General features: G+C 44.0%; 2 protein-coding genes and 1 long non-coding RNA gene across 21 annotated transcripts; all 3 read right to left on the bottom strand.

Annotated features, from left to right (window-relative positions):
- Nucleotides 1-4,091, bottom strand: LOC4801485 (zinc finger protein 800). The gene is made up of 5 exons (XM_001358531.4): nt 3,725-4,091; nt 3,446-3,592; nt 2,901-3,360; nt 2,681-2,828; nt 1-2,574 (listed from the first exon to the last, which is right to left on the bottom strand). The coding sequence occupies exons 1-5, from the start codon at nt 3,869-3,871 to the stop codon at nt 573-575; spliced, it is 2,904 nt and encodes a 967-aa protein (XP_001358568.4). The 5' UTR covers nt 3,872-4,091; the 3' UTR covers nt 1-572.
- An 814-nt stretch (nt 4,092-4,905) lies between these two features.
- Fas1 (fasciclin 1) lies at nt 4,906-19,964 on the bottom strand. 17 transcript variants are annotated; one of them, XM_015181784.2, is made up of 19 exons: nt 19,710-19,964; nt 18,257-18,563; nt 15,758-15,796; nt 13,573-13,702; nt 13,336-13,505; nt 13,029-13,259; nt 12,796-12,964; nt 12,566-12,726; nt 11,863-11,880; nt 10,881-10,889; nt 10,131-10,139; nt 9,545-9,699; nt 9,391-9,481; nt 9,104-9,324; nt 8,874-9,036; nt 8,654-8,801; nt 8,417-8,452; nt 8,125-8,250; nt 4,906-6,342 (listed from the first exon to the last, which is right to left on the bottom strand). In XM_015181784.2, exons 2-19 carry the CDS (start codon nt 18,368-18,370, stop codon nt 6,338-6,340), a joined length of 1,995 nt encoding a protein of 664 aa, XP_015037270.1. In that variant the 5' UTR covers nt 18,371-18,563; nt 19,710-19,964; the 3' UTR covers nt 4,906-6,337. The 17 variants fall into 17 exon arrangements, with proteins under 17 accessions (XP_015037270.1, XP_033233039.1, XP_015037269.1 ...); XM_033377148.1 differs by lacking the exon at nt 8,417-8,452 and having other exon boundaries at nt 19,710-19,963; XM_015181783.2 differs by having other exon boundaries at nt 5,160-8,250.
- LOC117183389 (uncharacterized) lies at nt 17,006-18,250 on the bottom strand. 3 transcript variants are annotated; one of them, XR_004468542.1, is made up of 3 exons: nt 18,163-18,250; nt 17,861-18,110; nt 17,006-17,722 (listed from the first exon to the last, which is right to left on the bottom strand). It is a non-coding gene; the product is annotated as an uncharacterized lncRNA (long non-coding RNA). The 3 variants fall into 3 exon arrangements; XR_004468543.1 differs by having other exon boundaries at nt 17,006-18,110; nt 18,167-18,250; XR_004468541.1 differs by having other exon boundaries at nt 17,006-18,110.
- Nucleotides 19,965-21,418: the final 1,454 nt, after the last annotated feature.

Here is a 21,418-nt window from a genome sequence, read left to right on the forward strand (position 1 = left end):
TTTTGGTTTGGTTTTAGCATACAGTATACAGTATATCGTACGACTAAAGTAGCAGCCGGGCAGGGCAGCCTGTTGTACATACAATACAATACAATACCTATCCTATGTACATATGTACACTTTATATAAAATTGTGGGGCCTTATTTTAGGGGGGGTTTTGCAGTTCTCTATAAAATTAGGTACATACAAATTATTAGCTATAACATTTTAAAAATTCTGTAGTCTTGCCATTCAGCAGGCAGCAAACAACGAACATTCTCTATAATATCTGCAAAATTATACTATAATTTTCCATATGTTTTGGTTGTTCCATAGCGTAATACTCTAAGCGATCTACCATCTAGGGATACTTAGTTTCTGTTTCTTAATTTCATACTTGCTTTTTATATAATAAGGACACCAGTGAATTACATGTATGTGTTTAAACGTTAAATGAGACAGCAACGCCATTGGGAAGAAAAGCGCAAAGTTTCAAGAAAACCGTACAGAATGGAAGGAAAGGGACAAAAACAGTGGAAAATAGTGAGTGCGGTTTCCATTTCCGGTTGTGTGCTTCCTCTTCTGGTTCCGCTCAGTTCTGCAGGGCAGCGCGCAGGAGACTATCCAATGTGAGCTGGATGGTGCCATTGGCAGCTGCCTGTAGAACGGATGGCGGCTTCGGTAATGCCGGAAATTTGGCCGCTTGGCTGCTGTTGCTGCTCAGGCATTCCATACCAGCGGATGATGACTGAAACGGCGCTGGCTTGGGCATTGGTGTTGGTGTTGATGTCGGTGTCGCCTGGGTGGGTGTCACAGCTGAAACGTTGGCCTGGCTTTTGCGAGGTGGCGATGGCGGTGACTCCATTGGAGTCGGTTTGCTATTGGGCGGCGTGCTCCCCATTGGGCACTCCGATTTAGATTCCTCCTTCTTGGGCAACCCTTGCTGCTGGGCCCTCGCTGTGTTGACCTTGTTCCACAGGTTACTTATGACGGCGTCCTTGCCGCCGGCTGCCGTACGCTTTGCAATCTTCTCAAAAAAACTCTCGGGCTCCACCACATCTTGCTGCTGCAGCTGCTGGCTTTCGCTGCGTGTGTGAGAGATGAGGCGCGGTCGTATCTGCGGCCGCTCGGATGGCAGCTCTGGCAGCGTGGCAGACACTGCGCGTCCTTGGCTGACAAGCTCCAGCATAATGCGACGTGTGATACCTTGAACCAGTGGCTTCTTGGCCTCTGTTATGTAGGCCTCCCATTGCTTTGGTTTGTTCTCGTCGTTGCCTGCATGGCGGCGCAGCTTGGCGCGCATGGACTCCGTGGCCAGGGGAGCTGGTGCTGTCAGTGTGCCGGAGCCATCTTGCTTCGAACGGACCATCTCGTACACAAAGTCCTTGTTGACCGCCTTGACCCGCTTGCGTGTGGGACGCTTCTCCGTTGTCTGGTCGCCGGAATCGGGAGATATCTGAATGCGTGATTTGCGACGCTTCTTGCTGGGGATGGGATCGGCCGGTTCCAGGTCGGATTCCTTCTTTATCGCAGTCGAAGGTAATATGAGACTAGCGTCTCCCGCTGGCTCAGACGTCTTAGCACGCTTCATCCGTTTCTCGTATGTCTTGATTGGTGGCTTGGTCTCAAGCTCGTCCAGTGCCAGGCGATCGGCTTCCTCCTCCTCATCCACCAAAATTATATCGGCATCCACATCTTCGCGCGAGTACTCGCACGCGTGGGTCGTCACGTACTGCTCGGTTAGCTGGTCGCGATCGCCTTCGATCTTGTGGACGAAACCCAAGTGGTTGACAATGTCGTAGCGACGAAAAGCGCGATAGTTACACATGTTGCAGCCAAAGCGTGACTTCTTGTAATGGAACATAGATATGTGTCGACGCAGGTTGCCCAGGGCATTGAACTCCTTGTTGCACAGCTTGCAGCGGCAGCGCAGTTGCTTCTCAAGGGGCACACTGCGCTTCTTCTTCACCTTGGCCTTGGTCTCATCGGGATTGGACTCTTGCGCGAGCGACTCCTCACTGATGTTGGTATTGGTAGATCCGGCGCTGCCCGAGTCGGACTCGTCGGGCAGGTGAAGCTTGTCCAGTGAGACCGTATGCAGCCCCGTTACGAATGAGTCATTCTTCTTCGCCACGTCGGCAAACATTTCGTTGAGAACAATCGTGTCGCCGTCAGGTTCCTGCTTAATGGTACGTTCGATGGCCGACAGATCTACGGCGTCAGAATCTGTTGCATTCTCTGCATCAGCTCCATCAACACTAGAGGCATTGCTCAGATTTGCTTTCGCTTTCGCTTTCAGCTTCTTGACCCCAGGAGCAGGCTTGGCCAGCGCCTTCTGCTTGGCTCGACAGTTGAGCAGGTGGGTGGACAAGGCGGCCCGACGCTCGAACGACTTGTCGCAGTAAATGCACGGTGACATAATTTTAAGCTTCTCACCACTCGAATCTGCCGGCTCTGGAGCATAGCCAACCACGTCATCGGACATCTGAAGGCGCTTCAGCTCGCGCGAGGGCCCCTTGGTCTGAATGTCTCCTTGTTGTATGGGATTCTTGATAATGTTGCTACGCATCATTCGAATGCGACGCGTGGGTTTCCTGAAAAATAAAATACAAATTAGATTTGCATCTCTAACAGAATTTAACAGCTACCATCTACTGCCGACTGGCTTATTAATCCACATTTTGACGCTGTTCTACTCACTTGTGATTGTTGGTTAAATGACGTATAACTGCTGCAGCCTGCAGGAAGGTCTCAGAACAGGCTGGACACTGAAACACAAACGTCGACGCCGAGTGATTCTTTTGTATGTGCACTTTCAGAGTTTTATGAGTTTGAAATGTTAGGTTGCCTGGTAGAATGTAAAACACAAGACGAAAATTAGTTCCACAGCCTACTCGGATCTATCTATGGATTGCCTTACATATCTCGCACAATATGTTTGCTTCTGTGTCATCGCTGATAGATTGCTCGGCCGTTTCGCCCGATTCACTGCCGCCTTGGCGCTCGCATTTGATTGTGGTCATTGCCTTACCATCTGGGCCGACAATCGTTCTTCCGGGATTGAGCATATGATGCACCTCGTTTATTTCGGTTCGTATGCTGTCATCCTGGTCATCGGTTTTAATCGTTTGGTACACGGCCTGACTGGAGGTCGGGACCGACTCCAGCTTCAGCACCGTGGGCGTGTTTTGCACGGCCGAGGGTGCCTTCTCGCGTCGCAGACGCTCGATGACGCCACTCAGGTCCCGCATACTACCGCGTATGGGACGAACTTCGCGAGGAACTGGCGAGCAGCCAGTGCTACGACTACGCAGCATGTGCTCAATGTCCTGATGCGATGACGCGTTGCCCGTTTGTATGATCATGGTGGAGTTGTGGTCCTGCAAGTGAATTCAAATGATGATTCACACGATTTCCCCGAGAGATAATTGTGGTAATACGATATTGTCTTTACTGCGCACTCACTGTGTATCCGTTCTGCTGGGCTGTGCGGGCACTCACACAGCAGAAGACCCGCTTGTGGCTGATGAAATTTGCAAGACTGCGAAACATGTTGCGGCAAACTTTGCACTCGTATATGAGGCTGCACTCCTGGCTGAGCAGCTGGCGCACCTGCAGATATTCAATACCAATACCAGATACTTAACATAAACACACGGAATTCGATGCCAAGGAATGTTCGTGGCTCGCCATTGCTGCACTAGGCTGAGTCACGTAGACAGCCTGTGCGTAAGCGATGCTTACCTCGTTAGTGCCATCCTCGTAGGCTCGACGCGCCTCCTCGAAGCCCGTGTGGGCCGTGCGCAATGGTCGCTGGAGCAGGCTGATGTCGTCACTGTCCATCTGCTGCTCCTTGAACGCCTCCGAACTGCAACTGCTCCGCTTCTTCATAGCGCTGGTAAGGCAAATACCTCGTCAACACCCGCAATCAGCAAACAACCAACATCAACCGCAACAAATACCCCGGCTTATCTTTATTTCTCCACGTAACAGATGTCTTGTCTTAAATATCGTATAACGAGTAATTAAAGTGTTTTTTTTTTTTCAATTAAAATGCCTGCATCTTGCAGTTTTTGTTTATGTTAACAGTGTGCCCGCGGAACCACCAGAAATATACCGAAATATACGTAATTTTTTCAAATTATACCGTAAATATACCGATGAAAATCAGATTCCTTAATCTAATCTTAATTAATTGCTAATAAGGACCCTCAGCGGCAAACAAGGCATTTTATAATTTGATGAATCAATTTTCTACATGACTGGCTAATTTGAAGCACCTCCCTTTATTGGAGTGTTTATAAAATCAGGTTATACACAAAATTTCCTTTTTTACATGCCAACTACATGTTTGTAACATATCAACAACACACATATAAATGCAGTATGCACATTTGTATACCCTTTAACTTTTAATTAATGTTGAAATTCTGCTTTCCAAGTAACTTTAAAACATCAGTAACCTCGTATTGTGATGGTTTTTACCTATTGAAGCATTTAATTAGATTCCTGGGTACATATCTCGATCTTGATACTTATTATTTGTATCAGTAAGAAGACCAGTAAGACAGCTTTCAAATCTGTAAACTATTTTTGCAGCTCGCTCCATCATTCTAGTCGGTTTATTTCTTATTTCCGAAAATATCAATTCGATTTTACACAAAAAATTGGTATTTTCGGAAAATAAAAGAAATGGCGGCTATTATGTTGAAAAAAATGATGTTTTGCAAGATTTATCACCATCTCACATCTCTACACACTAAAATATTTGTGCGAACTAGTTCCGCAAAGATGTACTAATGTAATGTACTAAAAAACACCACCATTAGCGCGCGATTAGCGCCGTACTTACATACCATTTCAAACAGAATTTTGAATTTGAAAATTTGAATGCTCGAATAAAACACAGTGGGTTTAGTCATATATAGTATGTATTTTTGAAATTTTATTATTCGCTCAAGCATGCTGTAGAGGTTGACATTCTGTTTACTAGTACATGTATTAATTGGTTTAACTAATGCTAAATATAATCTTGCTCCTTTACGATTCAAATGGTTTTGGTTTATTTGTAAAAAGCGTTTGTCATAAAATAAAATGGAATAATATTCTTTTGCACTGCGGTTTTCCATAGTTTAAGCTTGGTTTCATATATATGTAGTATATATGCATACTCGTACTCTGATATATTCTCGTGGCTAACGATTGCTTCAAAACTCAATTGCTAAATATACATCGATACAATACATGATTAGGTGTTTCCTTTGAGATACAATTCACCACCCAATCGTGATGTTCTTGGAGTTGACCAGTAATTAGACTACATTTTACGTTATAGTAATATTCTGACAAATATATGAAAAATATGATTTCCTTGATCTGTATTTTATGTATTTGGTGTAAATAGCGTGTGGCTGAATATCAATTCTGTAGTAGGTATGTATATCTTTTATGCTGTACGTATACTTATGTTTGTATGGTGAAGCAGAACCGGCGCGATATAAATATAATTCTCTTCTCTTACACTTTCCATATGTTTCTTTGACTTTTACAAGTGGCTTGTGTTGTATTTTATTGTATTGTGTGGGGTATTGTATGTAGCTAGCAAATAAATGCAGCTTCGCTTATGCTCTTGACCATTTGCACTCTTTGTTAGTTGTTAGAAGTAATAATTCATTTAATTTCATACATTTCAATCGAGTAAATTTGTATAAAGGTTAAGGTAATGCGTTTATCTTTAGTAAGGCACTAGTTGCACGCCAGGCCGACGCTGGCCAACGTGCAACTACTGACTACGACACACAAATTGCAAGTGCAATCCATCCTTTGCACCATCCATCTGCACCACTCCTCGAAGCACTCTTCTTTAAAGCTTACGTGTACATACTTTCATTTAGCGTAATCCTCATTTCTACATACGAGTACATTTCATTTTTTCTTTTAGCTGCTACGAAACAAACTAATCTGCTTACAGTACAAGCAATACATTGCAACATTGCAGCGACGACACCGCCGCCTACTAAAGATAAAGATTTCTGGAACTGGTACTTGTGGTCGGGGTGGGGGGGGGAAAGGGATAATCCGATCAGATCGGGAATTAGCTGTTCGAACTACAACTGAGAGAGATTTTCGCTACAGTACGAGTATTTCGAGTATCGAGTATCGTAAGTGGGTGGTTCTGTGTCTTTCTGTGTGTGGTGTGGTGTGTAAGGTGTAGTGTTGATAATAGTGTGTTCTGATAGTTAATGCATGTTTCTCTTGGGGAGGTTTACATAGAAGAAGGAGAGTAGTAGCAGTTCAATGTTTAACGCTCAGTTTTGGTTGTATGGTAGGTTGGGACACACACGCTAGTTACAATGTCTAACCTATAAGTACATGGCATTATTCGGGGAGAGACAGAGAGGAATAGAAAAAGAGTTTGTATAGTTAGCATTGGGTTGTTCTAAATCAGACTATAAACTAGATTGTTTTTTGTTTTTGTTTTTTATAAATTTTACATGACAACTACATTCAAAGGTTTAAAATGCAACTGCAACTGCAACAGATGCAGCAGGGGAGGAGAATTTTGTTCTGGTTCACATCATCATCATCATCGTCATCGTACATACATTTCACAAATACATAGTGTCTTGTATTTATACATATATTGTATGTGGGTTAAAATTTGTATCAAAATCCATTCAGTGAGAGTATGCAGATGTCGTGTTCTGTTATGTAAACTTATCCTTGAGGATACAGGGAGTGCTGGAGTATGTTTTGTAGTAGTTCGTAGTTGACGGCAGTATAGAAACATTCTAACCTAAATTGCAGTTGCTATCTTCGTTCCATGTCGGATGTCGGATGTCTGATGTGTGGCGTGTGTGTGTGAGTGTCTGTTCTGTTCTGTATGGGGGCTTACATGCATGGCAGGACTATAAACTAAGTGCAGGATGGCATTTTATTTAGTTGAATTTTGTTGTTCTTTCGGTAATAGTTTTGTTCTGGCTTGCTCGCTCGTTTCTTGTCTTTCATTCGATTTAGAGACAAGCAAGGATATGCTGCTGGGGCTTACAAGTTAAGAATTTCGTTTCGTTTCGTACGAGTACCATCGAATTTACAAATGAAAAACTTTCAGTTTATTATTCAAATATCTTTCTTTCACACTTTATCGAATTTTACAATGTTTTTGTATGTGTGTGTGTAATGGTAATGTAAGTGTATGTGTATGTTGTAGTATGTGAGTATGTGATGCGCTTATTGCTTCTGCGTTGACATGTACATGAATGGGATACGATACGATACGCATTCTACTTAGGATAACTCATAAATTAGACCATTAACTAAAACAAGCAATTCACAAATAAAATGTACACTTAAAATCATAAACAAAATCAGATATTCAATGGTTCCTATCCATACGATACGTACAGATATGCACACATACATGTACGCTGGTTAAATGTTAAACTTAGCGAGCCGATGAACGTAGAGAGACATGAACGTAAGCTATCAGTATATGTCGAACATAAAATTAAAATGTTACACAATGGGTTATATATTTCATATAATACATAAGGCCTTAGAAGGGGTATCCAGTTTAATACTTAAAAGTAAAGGTTTCATCTCGTCTCTCGTTTCATCTTTACGAGTATCTTCATCTTCATCTCCATCTTCATTCTCATTATCAATCATCATCTTTAGAGGAAAGCTGTCATGTTATGTTAAAGCAAATCTATCTAGCAGATTGTTTTTCTGCATGCGTGTGTGTCTGAATATGTGTGTATGTATGTATGTGGGGGGCATGAGGCATGTGGCTTGTGACCCATATAATACAGATACAGTTTTGATTGCTTGTTCTTCAATACGTGGATATCATATGGATATATATATATATCTAGTGCTGGCTATAAATATATCCATATATATTTCATATTTGTCTGATTTTGAATGTTGTTTTTTAGTTTTGGGTTTGATCGGCTGATTGGTAGGTGTTTGTAGACGACTGTGGTGGTTGCTATGTGTTGCGGTTGTTGTTTGATTCGCTTTTGCGTTTGCTTTTTGATTTGGATTTTTACATATTGGATGCGTTTAGTTCAAGATCTTTGCTACTGTTATCATTATGAGGTTGGCCAAAATGATGCAAATGCTTGATTCTGTCAGATAGCTACCTCCGCTCACAACCACGTCCTTCTCCTCCAGCAGCGGATAGTCAATGACATGGATGATTCCATTGGTGCACTCCACATCGGGCCGATAGACATTGATCTTCTTGTAGTTCCAGATGATCACATAGCCTGTAACACAAAGATTTCCCAATTATAATCAATGCTCCTCCACTCTCGAATACGGTATGTATGTTTCTATGTGGTTTTCGATGGATTGCTAATGTGAGCACGGGCAGGACAGATTTTTGTGGGCTGTGCGATGGGTGGGTGGGTTTGACAAACTGCAGGCACTCACCAGTCCATTCGTGACTAGCATTCTCATCATGTAGGTCTTTTGTTTGGACAACGGTTAGATTTTGTTAAGCATAAGCGAGAAGTTTTAGGTCGAGAGTTATATAGAAAAACAGGTTCAGTTAGTAATACAGCATACAGGGAGGGGGACCAATAGAATAAATCAAGTATTGATTGAAATGAATCGAAAGAGAAGCATTTAGAGCATTGTGCCCTGTCGCCGGCTCGGTAGATAACTTACGTCCAGCCTCCTCTTCCACTCTGAGTTGGAGCGAGTCGCGGAATGTGGGCAGAACAACGTTGCCGGCCTGCTCAGAGTACTGCACCAGATCCTTCATGGTGAACACATGATCCGCAATGGCCAGATGGCGTTCCAGAATAGACTTTGACTGCAATTGAAAAAAATCAAAAGAAAGAATGGGACATTAGGGGAAGCTTCGCTTGGGAAATGGCCAACGTACATGATAGGAAAAGTCAGGCATGAAGAGCTTCTTGTGGGCAGATGGGTAGTCCAGCTCGGTCTTCTGCCAGCCCTTGTCCCGGGGCACGAAGTAGGTGAAGCGGCGCTGAGTGTTGTTCAGCTGATCGTTGAAGTGTGAGAACTGGCCCATCTTGTAGGTGTCACTGTGGAGTGTGGAGAGAATCTTCTATCACGGAGCTGTTCAGATGCAAAAATCAAGACTGCGCATACCTCATCATGGGATCGGACTCCAGCTTGCCCAGAACTGTGGTGTGTGGAACGCCCAGGACCCGATCGATAATGTGTACATAGCCATTGGTCTGTGCAACGTCGGCCTGTATGATAGTGGCATTGACACCACCGCCCTCGACGGTGATCACGGCATCGGTGCCCTCGCCCTTGACGTTGAAGTACAGGAACGTGTTGTTGTTGACGGTCGGCACTTGAGCAATCTGTCGGTGGATACGATGAGCTAAGCAAAACACCGTCTTTGATTCTCAGCCACAGCGACCACTTACCATATTGGCATTCTTCTGCCTGATCTTATCCACATTCAAGCGGTCCCTAATAATGTGCATGTTCAGGATTTCCCTCATCTTCTTGCGGTTTCTGAGAGTCGAAGGAAATCAAATAAAACACACTCCGAGTTTATTAAACATTTAAGCTTCTCACCTTAAAAGATTTTCGATTAAGGATGCATTCCAGGCATCATTGCTGGGTGCCAGAATTGTGACCTCTGACAGGTTGGTGATGTCGTCCAGCACTTCGCCGCCGTTGTCCATAATGACCTCGTAGAACTTTCTCAGAGCTCCGTTCTCGCCGTTCTCCTTCAAAAGACAAGGCACATTGATCAGTTGGATTCAAATAATGTGTGCAGAAAAGTGCTCAAACATCAAATTAAAAGTCAAAATAAAAGCAAATTGAACTGCTGAATGGAAGGTTGGAGTATGCTCAAGCTGATTTGGGTACTTTTTTGGGGGGTGTACATATAAACATCAATTTGTAACAATCACGGAACTGCCAATTTTATTTTGGTTTGAATTCGACTCTAAAATGTGGTTAATGCCAAATGATTGCACTATGATGTAGAGACCAAATCTGGTTCAATCTGTGGACTTGATGGTGCGTTGATTGGGTTTGCTTTTGGATGGCAATTCGATAGCAAATGTACAGATGCTGCTGTCGCTCTTTCTGCAGTGTGTGTGCACGAGATGTGATGTGATGCGTGTGGTTGTGTGCGTGTGACACAGTTACTTACGTTCAAGAACTAAATCGGTTTACAAAACGGAGTGGTGGTAGAAAAGAGTTTGGTTTTGATTGATTTAAAGATTCGAATAGAAATTGATCATTGGAAAGATTATGTGTTCCGCGCAGAGTGCCAGAGTTGTTCCGCCACGGGAGAACGTTTGAAAGGAAGCACAATGGAAATACATAGATTTTATTCTCATGTTTCTACGATCATATGGCAGTTAGCAGGCAATTATTTACATAGTTAACTAACGATTTTCGATAATCGATTTGGCTGGCGTGCACTTTTCAACATTTAGAACGAATTTAACACTTAAATGTAGGTGGGGCTTAAAGGTGCTTAAGTTTATACAAATCTTTCAAATAGGTGGCACAAAAAAATACCCAAATACATAGTCACAACCCCACAAAAACTTCCATTCGTCTGCATTTCGTGTCCATCTGTTACTCGACTCAAAAGAAGAACCTCTGGATGCCTTCCTTCATTTGGTAAACTAGCAGCTCTAAGTGCGAACTAAATTAGCTACAATTCGGTACAGTCAAGCCCAAGCTATTTATAAATCTCATATAGAGATACCCCCAAAAGGCTTTACTCATTCACATGCCGTTCAAATCACATTCTGGGGGTGAGAGTCATGCAAATGGATCCCTCGCATTCTATTCGTTCTGCAGGACAACAACGCAAATTGCAAATCAAAGCCAAAGCCAAAGCACATACTCGTAAACTCAATATTAAAACGGAATTTGGTTATTTTGTTACCTTGAACGACTGAATTCGTTATCGGATAAGTTTTTTGGTTCAATAGTTGAGCGATATGTGGTTGGAATGTGACGTATGTATGTAGTTGTTTTTAGTGTATTTAGTGTATGTCGGTCGATTCAGCATGTGGCAAGAAACAAAAGATAGATTTGGGATCAGTAAATAAATTTTGGGAAAAGAGAAACATTACGAGTAGTTTGCAACAGAACTATAGAAAGGAAACGAGATATGGGGGCGCTGATGAGGCCTACACGCTAATTGATCCATTCAGATGACACCACAATGTACAGTCCGTTTCATAACCAAAGGGCCAACATAGCATCCGTTCTTTGACTAACTTTGGACGATCCTAAGTACCTGCCTTTATTAAATCTAGATAACAGGCCATACCTTCCACATCTTGGCACATAGCTTTAGTTGATTAGCAAATTGAGTGATGTGAAAGTTTTGAAACGCACTGTATATGTGTAATGTGGATGTCTATGAGGGCTCTTCCATACGACGGATGTGGAGCACGATTATGCGTATAAGAAACATTTACGAGTACAGCTAAAGCATGCCGGCTGAGCGAGCGAGCGAGCGAGCGATCGGTCGATTGATTGATTGATCGGTGATCAGTGATCTTATGGACGGCGACTGAAAGCGAGGGGATTACGAGTACACAATATGTATGGCCAATATATGAATAGATACATTCCATTTAAATGGGCAGTAATGGGAGCTTTTCGTGAGTGAAGTTTTTGCGATTTCAGCCAGACAAAGCAAGGCGCGTTTCGGTGTTAGCCAATTCATAGTTCAAAAGATTCAGATTTTGGAACGCCTTGCCCGATATCTGCCAAATGGGACTGAGGGAAACTGCGAGGAGAAGGCATTCTGGTATGAAAATTTGATATCGCTGAGAGATATTCACATGAAAATACATTGAGTTAAGGTCTAATAATTGTTTGGTTTTTTCGATTTTCGATTTTTTGGCAATACTTACATTACACCCAAAATTTTTTTAAAATAAAATTTATATTTTAAAAAATTATTTTAAAATAAAATTTTGCTTTTGATTTTACATGGAACCGAACTGAACAAAACAACTTTTTGAGCAAAACTCTTTTCGGACGGGGAATCTTGCACCAATTTATCGATCATATGCCGAAATTCAGTTCTACGTAAAATCAGACTTTGGGTTAATTTTTTTTTTTGAAATGTTTTGCTATTGGGAACTGGGGTTCTGTATCGACTAATCTATTCTTTGTATGTGTGTGTGTGTGGGTTTCGGATGCAGTTCGATCTGGTTTTGGCTTTGCATTCGGCAGAGCGCTGTGTGGAATTTGTGGCCGCTGGAAGCGGCCGAGTTTTGGGCGACAGCCACTCGTCCAAATGCAAAGTAGAAGGCATTGCTTGGTATGTGTGTTAGCTGGTGTGTGTATGTGTATGTGTGTGTGTTTGTGGGCATGTTCATGTGTTAAGCAACTGCTGGGCAAGCAACTTAATTGGTATGGTATCTTGGTATCTTTGCTGCCCCCAGCGAGGCGAGCCAATCAAAATGCCAAGCCTTATCGCAAGCCGCAGGCACTACCAGGGAATGTATGTACTATCTGTCTATGTGTTGTGTTTTGTATCTGAGTATCTTAGTTGTTGTTGTGTTGGCAGTGTTTGGGCTAGAGCTGGGGTTGTGTGTGCTTTTGTGCTACCTTTAGGAAATCGGTGACGGTCGTATCGATGATCATCAGCGGGCGGTGAATCAAATGGACGACTCCGTTCTGCACTGGTATGTTGGCCTTGACAATTTCGGCCAGCACCACGCCCTCTCGATGCTTGGCGTCGCCCACAATGGTATTGGACTTTACGTACACTGCAACAGGAAGAAAATGCACGGATTAACTTTAGCGAGATCGATCGATGAGTGTGCTGGGGCTCTCACTCTTGCCATCCTTTTGCTTGAAGAAGCTGACGGTAACCTTGAGCAGATCCTCGAATGCAGCCGATGTCTTGGGATCATCGTGCTGCGAGGCGGCAGTGAAGATGACAGTGTTTGGTATCACATGGCCATCAATGACCTTGGCATCCACCAGGCCACTCCGTGCCGAGAGCTGCAATGCGACAACAACATTAAATTGGATACAAAATGCAATAAACCGAAGGCGGACGCGTCACCTTGAAGCTCTCGTCGATGGGAATGAGAAAAGTGTGAGCTCCGGGCGACTGGTAGACGGACTCCTTCTTCGCCAGCGTCACTTGAGAGCGATAGGTGCGCAAGTGGAAGTCATTCAGCTCGAGCTGCTCGGCCATCTGCAGGAATTGCATCGCATCCGGATTGTTGATGTTGTCCTTGGCGTTCTTCTGAACGGACAGTGGCTGCAGCACCTCGTCAATGATGTGCATGACCTGCAGGCGAAAGAGTAACGGATTGGATTGGATTCGATTCATGGTCGACAGCGGACAAAAGGGGTCTGGCACTGACCTGACGCTTGCCCTCGCGATTGGTCATCTCCACGCTCAGCGAGGGAATGATCCGGGCATTGTTCACGTAGATGTCACCATTGCGATTCTTTGTGATGTACAGCGGCGGATTGCCGTCCATGTCGGATGACACAGATTTTGGCAGTTGTTCTTTGCTGAAAGCCGCAGTAGCTGCAAATAAATATACATGTCATAAAAATATGTACTTTCATTCGCATGATTTATCATCCGCACTTACTAATGTGATAGAGCACATGGATGCTCCCTTTGTAGCGCTGGAAGGCCTCATTGGTGGGCACGAAGATCGTGCAGCTGCGCAGCGTCAGCGTTGCATTGGCAATGGGATTCTGCTCCACTTGGCTGTAGAACTGCAAAGAGAAGGGGGAACGGAGGTCGTTTCGTTACACTTTCTCTCTCCATGACTGATAGAATAACGAGTATATCGAACCAAATGTGGCAGGAGGTGGTTGCTGGGTGGGGTGTGGGTGTGGAGGGTGGATATTGGGGGGTGGTGGATAGTCGGTTGCTGGGGGGGGGGGAGTGGCAGTTTTGGCAAAACTGCGACTGCGACTGCGACTGACTGCCGGGCCATTTCTATGGCAACGTCAAACAAACTAATAAAAGAAGGAACATTATGCATGGCCTGGTTGGGCCAGACGCAAAAAAGGTTTATTGAACCAATTACGTAAGCAGCAGAATGGCCGCCAGGATAGCTGTACACCCGGGGGTGGACTGTGGACTGGCGACTGGTTCATGGGCTAAGTGGACTGTGTGTGTACGTGTGTGTCATTCCATTGAGAGTCCGCTATCTGTCAGGAGCGGGACATGAAAATGCATTTTCCTGCTAGCAGCTACCCCAAATACCAGCCACTGACCCTAAGCCATGCCCGCACCCAGTCCGGCCACCTGCCCCGGCAACGTCATCGGCCTGGCCAGCGGCAACGACATGCAACCGCACACTTTGCGGCTTCCCAGCCAGCTCTCACCACCTCCCACCACGCCCCGCTGCACATTCCCAGCCAGGTTTATGGGACCAAGTAAATACATATGTATTTCTGTGGTGTGCGTGTGCATCTGTGTGTTGACTGTGTGGGTGCGTGTCCTGCCGAGGACAACACCTTTTTCTGTGCTCTCTTTTAAAAACGGCTCGCTCGGTCGTGTGACTTTCGCGTTTGTGTCCAGGTCCTGGGCACAGCATGAGTCATGGCAATTTGCCTTCAAGAGTCCCTTTTCCTTTTCCCTTTCCCTTTCTCCCCATCGACAGAACACACGCACATACAATATACTCGTACATTTTGTTCTTTTCTGGTAATTTGAGACCGGACCAGTTCACGATAGAGCGGGCCGTTGTCCTGGTCCTGGTCATTCGAGTCGCCGACTGGCTTTGTTCTGGCCAGGTCTCTGTTTCGCTTTCGAAATGTTTTCTCTTATCTAAAGGACATACAGAGAGTGCTCCGCTGGATAAGTGCAGTAAGGGTATTAGGGATTGGCTCTGGCATATGTCAACGTCAGCGCCTGAAATGGGACACCTATTGAGAGGGATATCATGTCGATTTCTCTTCGGATGGAAGTGATTCGAGGGAAATTATAGAAGTGACATTGTTTACTCAACAGCCGCTTCCTCTGGGCGGACAGTATATCTCCCCATCTGTCAGCACACAGCATCACATCTCACTGCCCGAAAGTGAACTACCCCCGGGCCCGGGGGAGAGACTAGAAGCATTTGACAATTAGATGCAATTACATTCATAAATTTTCCCTTTCGAATGTTTTGCATTTGATGAAGGGAACATTAATCTTGATGAGTTTCCGGCCCTTTTGGCACACCATCGCGATAAGGTTACGGTCGGCCGCCGCGCCAGATGGCAGCCTGCGATATGCCCGGGGGACTATTTTCATAAGCCCGAAATTTGCTTCAATTGTTAGGGTATTATCCTGTCATTGATAAGCAGCCAGAGGTCTGGGAGGACGTCTCATTTACTATGCAAGCACGAGCAAAATCGAAACTTGTTTCTTAACCATCCTCAAAAGGTCCCAGGGGGGACTGGCCCCCCCTCTGGGCCAAGCAAGGGGTGATTTGGAAAGCGCATTTTGATTTTCACGAGTGCCAATGACCCCCGGAGGGCACAGACAGAGAGACAGAGAGGGCACCCCCCAATCTCTCTCTCGGAGAGAGTCAAGGGCATGAGTCACAGCCAGAGCCAGACGGCGGGGCAAACAATAATTTGGCCAATGGCTGGGCCCCCCTCACTCCCCTCACTCACCGCCCCGTCTGAATATTTATTAACAAAAAATTAAGAACATGTGACTGTTTTTGTAAATGTTTTGTAGATGTTGCGGCGTTGTTTGTTTTGAAAGTTGAATGGTGTTTTTTGTAAGTTCTTTTTTTTTTTTTTTTTTTTTTTTTTGGTATTGCAGCTTACCCTAACTGGCATAAGGCGCCTGAAGGATTTGGCAGTGCTCTGAAAGATAGAGAGAGAAGAAGAAGAGAGAGAGAGAACCGCTGGCAGTTCAAACTTGTTGTTGTTGTCTTTCACTTTTAGCCAAAAAATGTACTAAATTGTTCCTAGTCCAAAAAAACTACTACAAACAACAGAGGAAGTGGCGAGGGGGGGGGGGAGCATGTAGTGTAGTGGGGGCGTGGCACTTGAGGAAATTCAATTTTTGTTTTTCATCTAATAGAGCTATAAAAATTAATGAGCAACAGAAAGAGAGAGCGAGCGAGCGAGAGAACGAAAGTCTTTCTGCTGAACAGAGACAGAAATCCGGGCAGTGCATGTTGTATAAATAAATTTAATTGGTACAAATTATAGATGCATACATATGTCTGTGGTTTGTATGGTTAAGTTTTTGGGATAATTGCAGGAACCCACAAGCCACAAGCCACCAGCCACAAGCCACAAGCGAAAGCAGTCTCAACCCCCGAGTCGAAGCCGAAGCACATTTCTCTTTTAATTGGTATCGCTGTGGGAGGGGGTAGGGGGCTGGGATAAGGCATCACTCCCGAGGCCGTTCACGGATCACTCAAATGAATCCGTCGCCGCCGAGCATGTGTTCTCCTCTACTTTGGATCCATTAAGGTCAGCCGTGGCTCTCATTCATCGCCTCAGATGTAATGGAGCACGGCATATCGCATATCGTATATCGTCTAGTGGTACGCGACCGTCGGCGTCGGCGGCGGCGGCGGTGGCCTCACTCGCGCTTTGGCATCGCATTGTAATCTTAAATTAAATTTAATTGAATCCCCCCGATGCTGCGTGCACCCGGCTGGCTGGCTCTGTGTGCCCCTCCGCCTAGACAGGGTTCAGCCGGCGGCAGTTGTCAACCCATTTCTGCCTCCCCCACTCGACCATGCTCGTGTCCAGTGCAATTCCCGTTGCAGTGCATCAGTCAAAGGTTAAAAATTAATATTAATAAAACGAAGACGATGACGATGACGATGACGACGATGATCATGATCATGATGCACGCACGACAGGAAGTGTGGGGTCAATGCAGGAGGTCACCCCGCCCGCACAGATGCACTTACTCATCTGTATGTAAATTAATTTCATTGGAAATTTCACTCAAACGAACGCGTTTATGTAAGTCTGTTCTGTTTCAGGATCGGTTTGGGGCCACAAGCACAAGCACAAGCCGAAAGCAGAAAGAAGAAAACCAACCTACATACATATGTATGTATATATGTATGTATTTATCTAAGCCATCAGCATGTAATGAGAATGGCCAGCATAATGAGCAAGCCATGGGTACGCTCTGTTTCGTCTCTAGCGTCTTGAATCGTGGCCAGGGAGGGGGGTGGGTGCTTCCCAGACACCTAGGCACAGAGGAGACACTTGCAACAACACTTACTCGTACATTGCCAGTCCCTCTGGCATGTCCCTCTCTTTCCGTTGCACGCTTTCTTTTCAGTTGGAAGATGCTTTTCTTCTCGGCTAACAAGTATTTTCGGCCATTAAATGCTTAGCAGAGTAGAACATCTCTTTCAAGGGCATAGCCAGGGAGTTTCCTGCTATAGATCTTGTCACCGATGCTCGACCTCTGCCTCTGCTGACCCTACATGGGGGAGCCACACCGCCACTGTTCTGTTTGTTGGCTTCTGGGTTTTTACATTTTTTTAATGCGTTTTCTCTGTGTTTCAGTGTGCGTGTGTGTTGGCGTGTGAAGGTGTAAAAAGGCAAACTAAATATAAAACTGTTATGCTCAGCCGACGTCAACGGCCGGGCAATTGTCCGTCAGTCGGTCTGACTTGGTTGGTTTTACCTTAATTTATGTAGTTTTACTCGTTTACATAATAGAAGGCTCCGCCATGCATACCAAATATGACCAAATGGAGCTGTGCCTGTGGCTGGGAATGGGAATGGACTTTGGACGAATCGCCAGAAGTTCTTTTTGCGGCGGGCATCGATTTTCCACAGCAGCAGCAGCAGCAGCAGCAGCAGTCCAACAACAAGTGAAAATGGAAAAGGTCAAGGACGTGATTAGGAATGGAATTCTGAGGCTGTGGCTGTGGCTGCTGCTTCTACCTGTGCTGGTGGCTGTGGTGCCGTCTCTCTCTTGCGCAGGCTCTTTTTCAAATAGCGACCTGCTCGCCCGCTCTCGCTCTCGGGCTCTCGCACTACTCATATCTCTCTCCTTCTCTCGCTCGGTGTCTGTCAAGGTTTTTCCGTTCAAGGGCAGCCGCTAGGCATACGATGGCCGAAAAGTGTCAATTGTTGTGTGTCCAAGAATGAGTAACCATGAGTAGCATAAGGGTCTGGTCTGGTTTGGTCTAGTCTGGAGGGCGGCGATGATGAATAGGGGACAGTGGAACCAACCTGCTACTCACCTACAAGTGTTTCGAAAAGCACGTACATACATACGTTTTACTGTAAGTGTAACATAACTGTTTGCGAACTGTTGTTTTTCCGACTCCGACTCACCTGAGAAAGCTCCGAATCATCGCGCAATTTGTCCGACAGCTCTGCGGCAGCTGCAAACGTGGCGGCGCAGAGCAGCAGCAGCGCTGCCGCCGCTCTGAGTCCAGACGACGTCATGTTAAAGCAATTAAAAATACGCGCGGAGGGCTGCGGCGCACTTGTTCTCTAACTTGGCTGTGCTGCAGCGACGAAGGCAGCAGCAAAAACAACGACGGCAACGACAACGACAACGAGGGTGGTGGCAGTATATGTTAATATATGAGTATTAGTCCGTGTGTGTATCTGTATGCGGCTGTTCTACGTTTAAGATCTGCAATTTAAACACAAAGACACATAAATTAAGCACGCTCAGCAAATACAAAGCGCCCCGGCCGTCCCACTGCACCCAAAAGATTTCCATCCCATCCTCCCCTCAACCTACACGCTGGCGGAGAAAATGTCCCAAAAAATATTGGGCCACCATTAACAGAGCAACCATTAAGCAAGTCTAACATTGAATACCCTTGTGAGCGATTTTAATCAAAAGAAGCACATCACCTTATAGGCTATTGATTGTCATATATGTATGTACATATGTATTTATGCACATACATATACAGATGTATATTAAATACTGGATTATAAATAGAACTTTCGTTTTCCAGCTGTATGATTTAGATATACAGTTTTGGTTATTTACTGCGTTCAAGCTGAGGGACTACCTAATAAGTACATCTGTATATCGTGTGGTATGGAAGGGTATACAAACATTAACAGCAACGCAAGCAGAAGCTCGTGTCGCAGCAGCGCAGTAGGGAGAAGAGAACAAGAAATAACAGCGAAACAAAAACGGCACTGCTTCCTGTCCTTCTTCCCCTGGCACTCTCTTTTTGCCTGCTTGGGGCTTCGAAGGTTGGCCTTTCTGTTTGCCACAATAATACCGTTATGTCACAGTATAGTACCCATCCCAGTACAAACGGACCACCCACCGATCGAAGAATCAGAAAACTATAGCAGAAGCAAAGCTGCGCTTATTGTGTATTATTTTTTCTGCCTTCGTTGTGCTTAATTATTATGTACATTCCGATTCCATTGACTCATATGCATGGCTTTCCTCTGATGCTGCTGCGTCACCTTTTCCAAGCGTTTGGCACGTTTATGTCTTTTCTGTTTAATATTCTTGGAAAGTCATACTATTGGGGAGAATAACGACCGCACCGCGACCCCGCGATTCTGCAGACGCAGCAGCAACCAGCAACCAAATTATGCAACGACACCAAGGTAACGGTTCACAAATTCAAAGAAAAACTCTTTTTTTTTGTTATACGAGTAAAAGCAGCGCGGTGGGAAAATCAATAAACAAAAGAGCAGTTGCTTACACCTCTTTAAAACCTTTTTAATCTTATTTTGTATGCAACATATCTTTAACACTACGGGCACCAAAGATGGAGGGAAGAGTCAAGAGTGGTACACATACACAACAATCATATACATATGTATTATGTACAGAGTATCGAGCAACCGCCTTCCTCCGAGTTCAAATTATTTTATTTTTATTTTAGTATTAGTTATTTTATTTGACGACGCGCGCAGCAACCGCTCCGTGAACAGTTGGGAAAATTCGGAGTAAAATTCGACACCTAGTCACTAGTTGATGTCTCCGCGGTCGAAAAATTTGTGCCAGAAGAAAAAAGAAAATAAAACGACTTGACCATAACAGGTTTTCGAAGCAAGGCTCAAATATTATATCGATATATCGATATGAAAAATACTATTTATTTTTATACGACATCGTATACATCGATATTTTTAGTTTTGCTGAATGTTGAATTTTCAGCGACAGCTCCCAGAGCTCCCAGAGTTATATGTGCTCACATACCCTTTACTATGGATTTTTTTAGAGTATTATGACATTCTTTGAAGAACTGTTATTTTGCATATCCCTTATATGCTAATATAGAATACGAAAATGGGTAAACAGATAGATATACACATGTAATATATGTGTTAATCCCTAGTGGGTTGTGCAGTTACTAGACCCTGGCACGCGTCAGTAGAAGCGTTTTTTTTTTACATAGGAAAAGTGTCTACGGAATATTGGACTATTTTTGCAGTATATATTTGCAGCCTTCTGCCTATCAGTAAAACTGTCACCACTAATATTAACAAAAAATACCAGATCACAAATACAATTTTTATACCATACCCGATTTTCAAAATAATATAGGGGTATATTAGATTTGTGATCAAAGTGGATGTGTGTAAAGGCACCGTAAAGAACGAAAATCTATGACATCCACAGATCACAGACCAACCAAATTTTGTGTCCACACTCCTGTTAGATTTCACTGTTACAAGTTTCTTTCAAAATGGCGCCATTTTAAGATGCCAGTGATATACACACATATATTTGTTTATTATAGATATTCTGTTATTGGCTGTATGTTTTCTGTGGAATTATTGCTCAGGTATTGGGGATTTTTGAAGATTTTTTGTTTTATTTGAATAGACATAGATTGTAGATTTCAGGAGTGTATGACTGACAGTTTCGTGATGTTGTGGGATTCGTTTGTGCAAACACAATATAAATAGGAAGTAATAGTAATTTTTGTACTCGATTTCTTCTGCCTGCCAGAGAGAGAGCGCTTAAGAGCCGCTCTCTCGTTTTCAAAAATTGTCGGACTTACTTGTTAAACACAAAACGCATGATTTTTCCGTTTTAAAAACGGCAGCGAACCGAGTCTTAATCGCAAAAGGAACAAATTAACATGAATTTGACACCATTTCCAGGGCGATTTAGCTTGTGCCTTCCATATAAATAATTTTTGTTTTGGCCAACCACAAATTCAGCTCTAAAATAACACTTGGAAACAAAATGTCACTTATATTTCGGGTTTCACTGACATTTGTTTAATTTTTATTTCATGGGTGCTACTTTTTTCACGTAACTCACGTATCTTACATCGGGTTTTATCGAACTTTGCAATTCTACAAAGCTGATAAATGCAGCTTTGTAGTTATAGCTTACCGTCTGGAAAATATTAGACTTTCAAATTCAAAATTGATCATATTTCGCGGTTTTTTTTTTTAAGTAATCGCAGCTTGAAAGCCTGCTCTTTGTGGCAACTATTTATTTTTGATCATGGTTAACTTATAAGTGTTCCTATAGGACCATATCCCCGAATT

The sequence above is a fragment of the Drosophila pseudoobscura genome, chromosome 2 (genome assembly GCF_009870125.1).
Source record: "Drosophila pseudoobscura strain MV-25-SWS-2005 chromosome 2, UCI_Dpse_MV25, whole genome shotgun sequence".
NCBI lineage: Eukaryota > Metazoa > Arthropoda > Insecta > Diptera > Drosophilidae > Drosophila > Drosophila pseudoobscura.

Excerpts from the sequence above, each read along its gene's own strand:
- LOC4801485 (XM_001358531.4), bottom strand. The coding sequence starts at position 3,871 with ATGAAGAAGCGGAGCAGTTGCAGTTCGGAGGCGTTCAAGGAGCAGCAG. Across the intron at positions 3,361-3,445 it reads CCCAGCAGAACGGATACACA|GACCACAACTCCACCATGAT; the intron begins GTGAGTGCGCAG and ends ATTCACTTGCAG. Across the intron at positions 2,575-2,680 it reads CATTTAACCAACAATCACAA|GAAACCCACGCGTCGCATTC; the intron begins GTGAGTAGAACA and ends TTTATTTTTCAG.
- Fas1 (XM_015181783.2), bottom strand. The coding sequence starts at position 18,370 with ATGACGTCGTCTGGACTCAGAGCGGCGGCAGCGCTGCTGCTGCTCTGC. Across the intron at positions 15,797-18,256 it reads ATGATTCGGAGCTTTCTCAG|AGCACTGCCAAATCCTTCAG; the intron begins GTGAGTCGGAGT and ends TCTATCTTTCAG. Across the intron at positions 13,260-13,335 it reads ATCGCGAGGGCAAGCGTCAG|GTCATGCACATCATTGACGA; the intron begins GTCAGTGCCAGA and ends TTTCGCCTGCAG.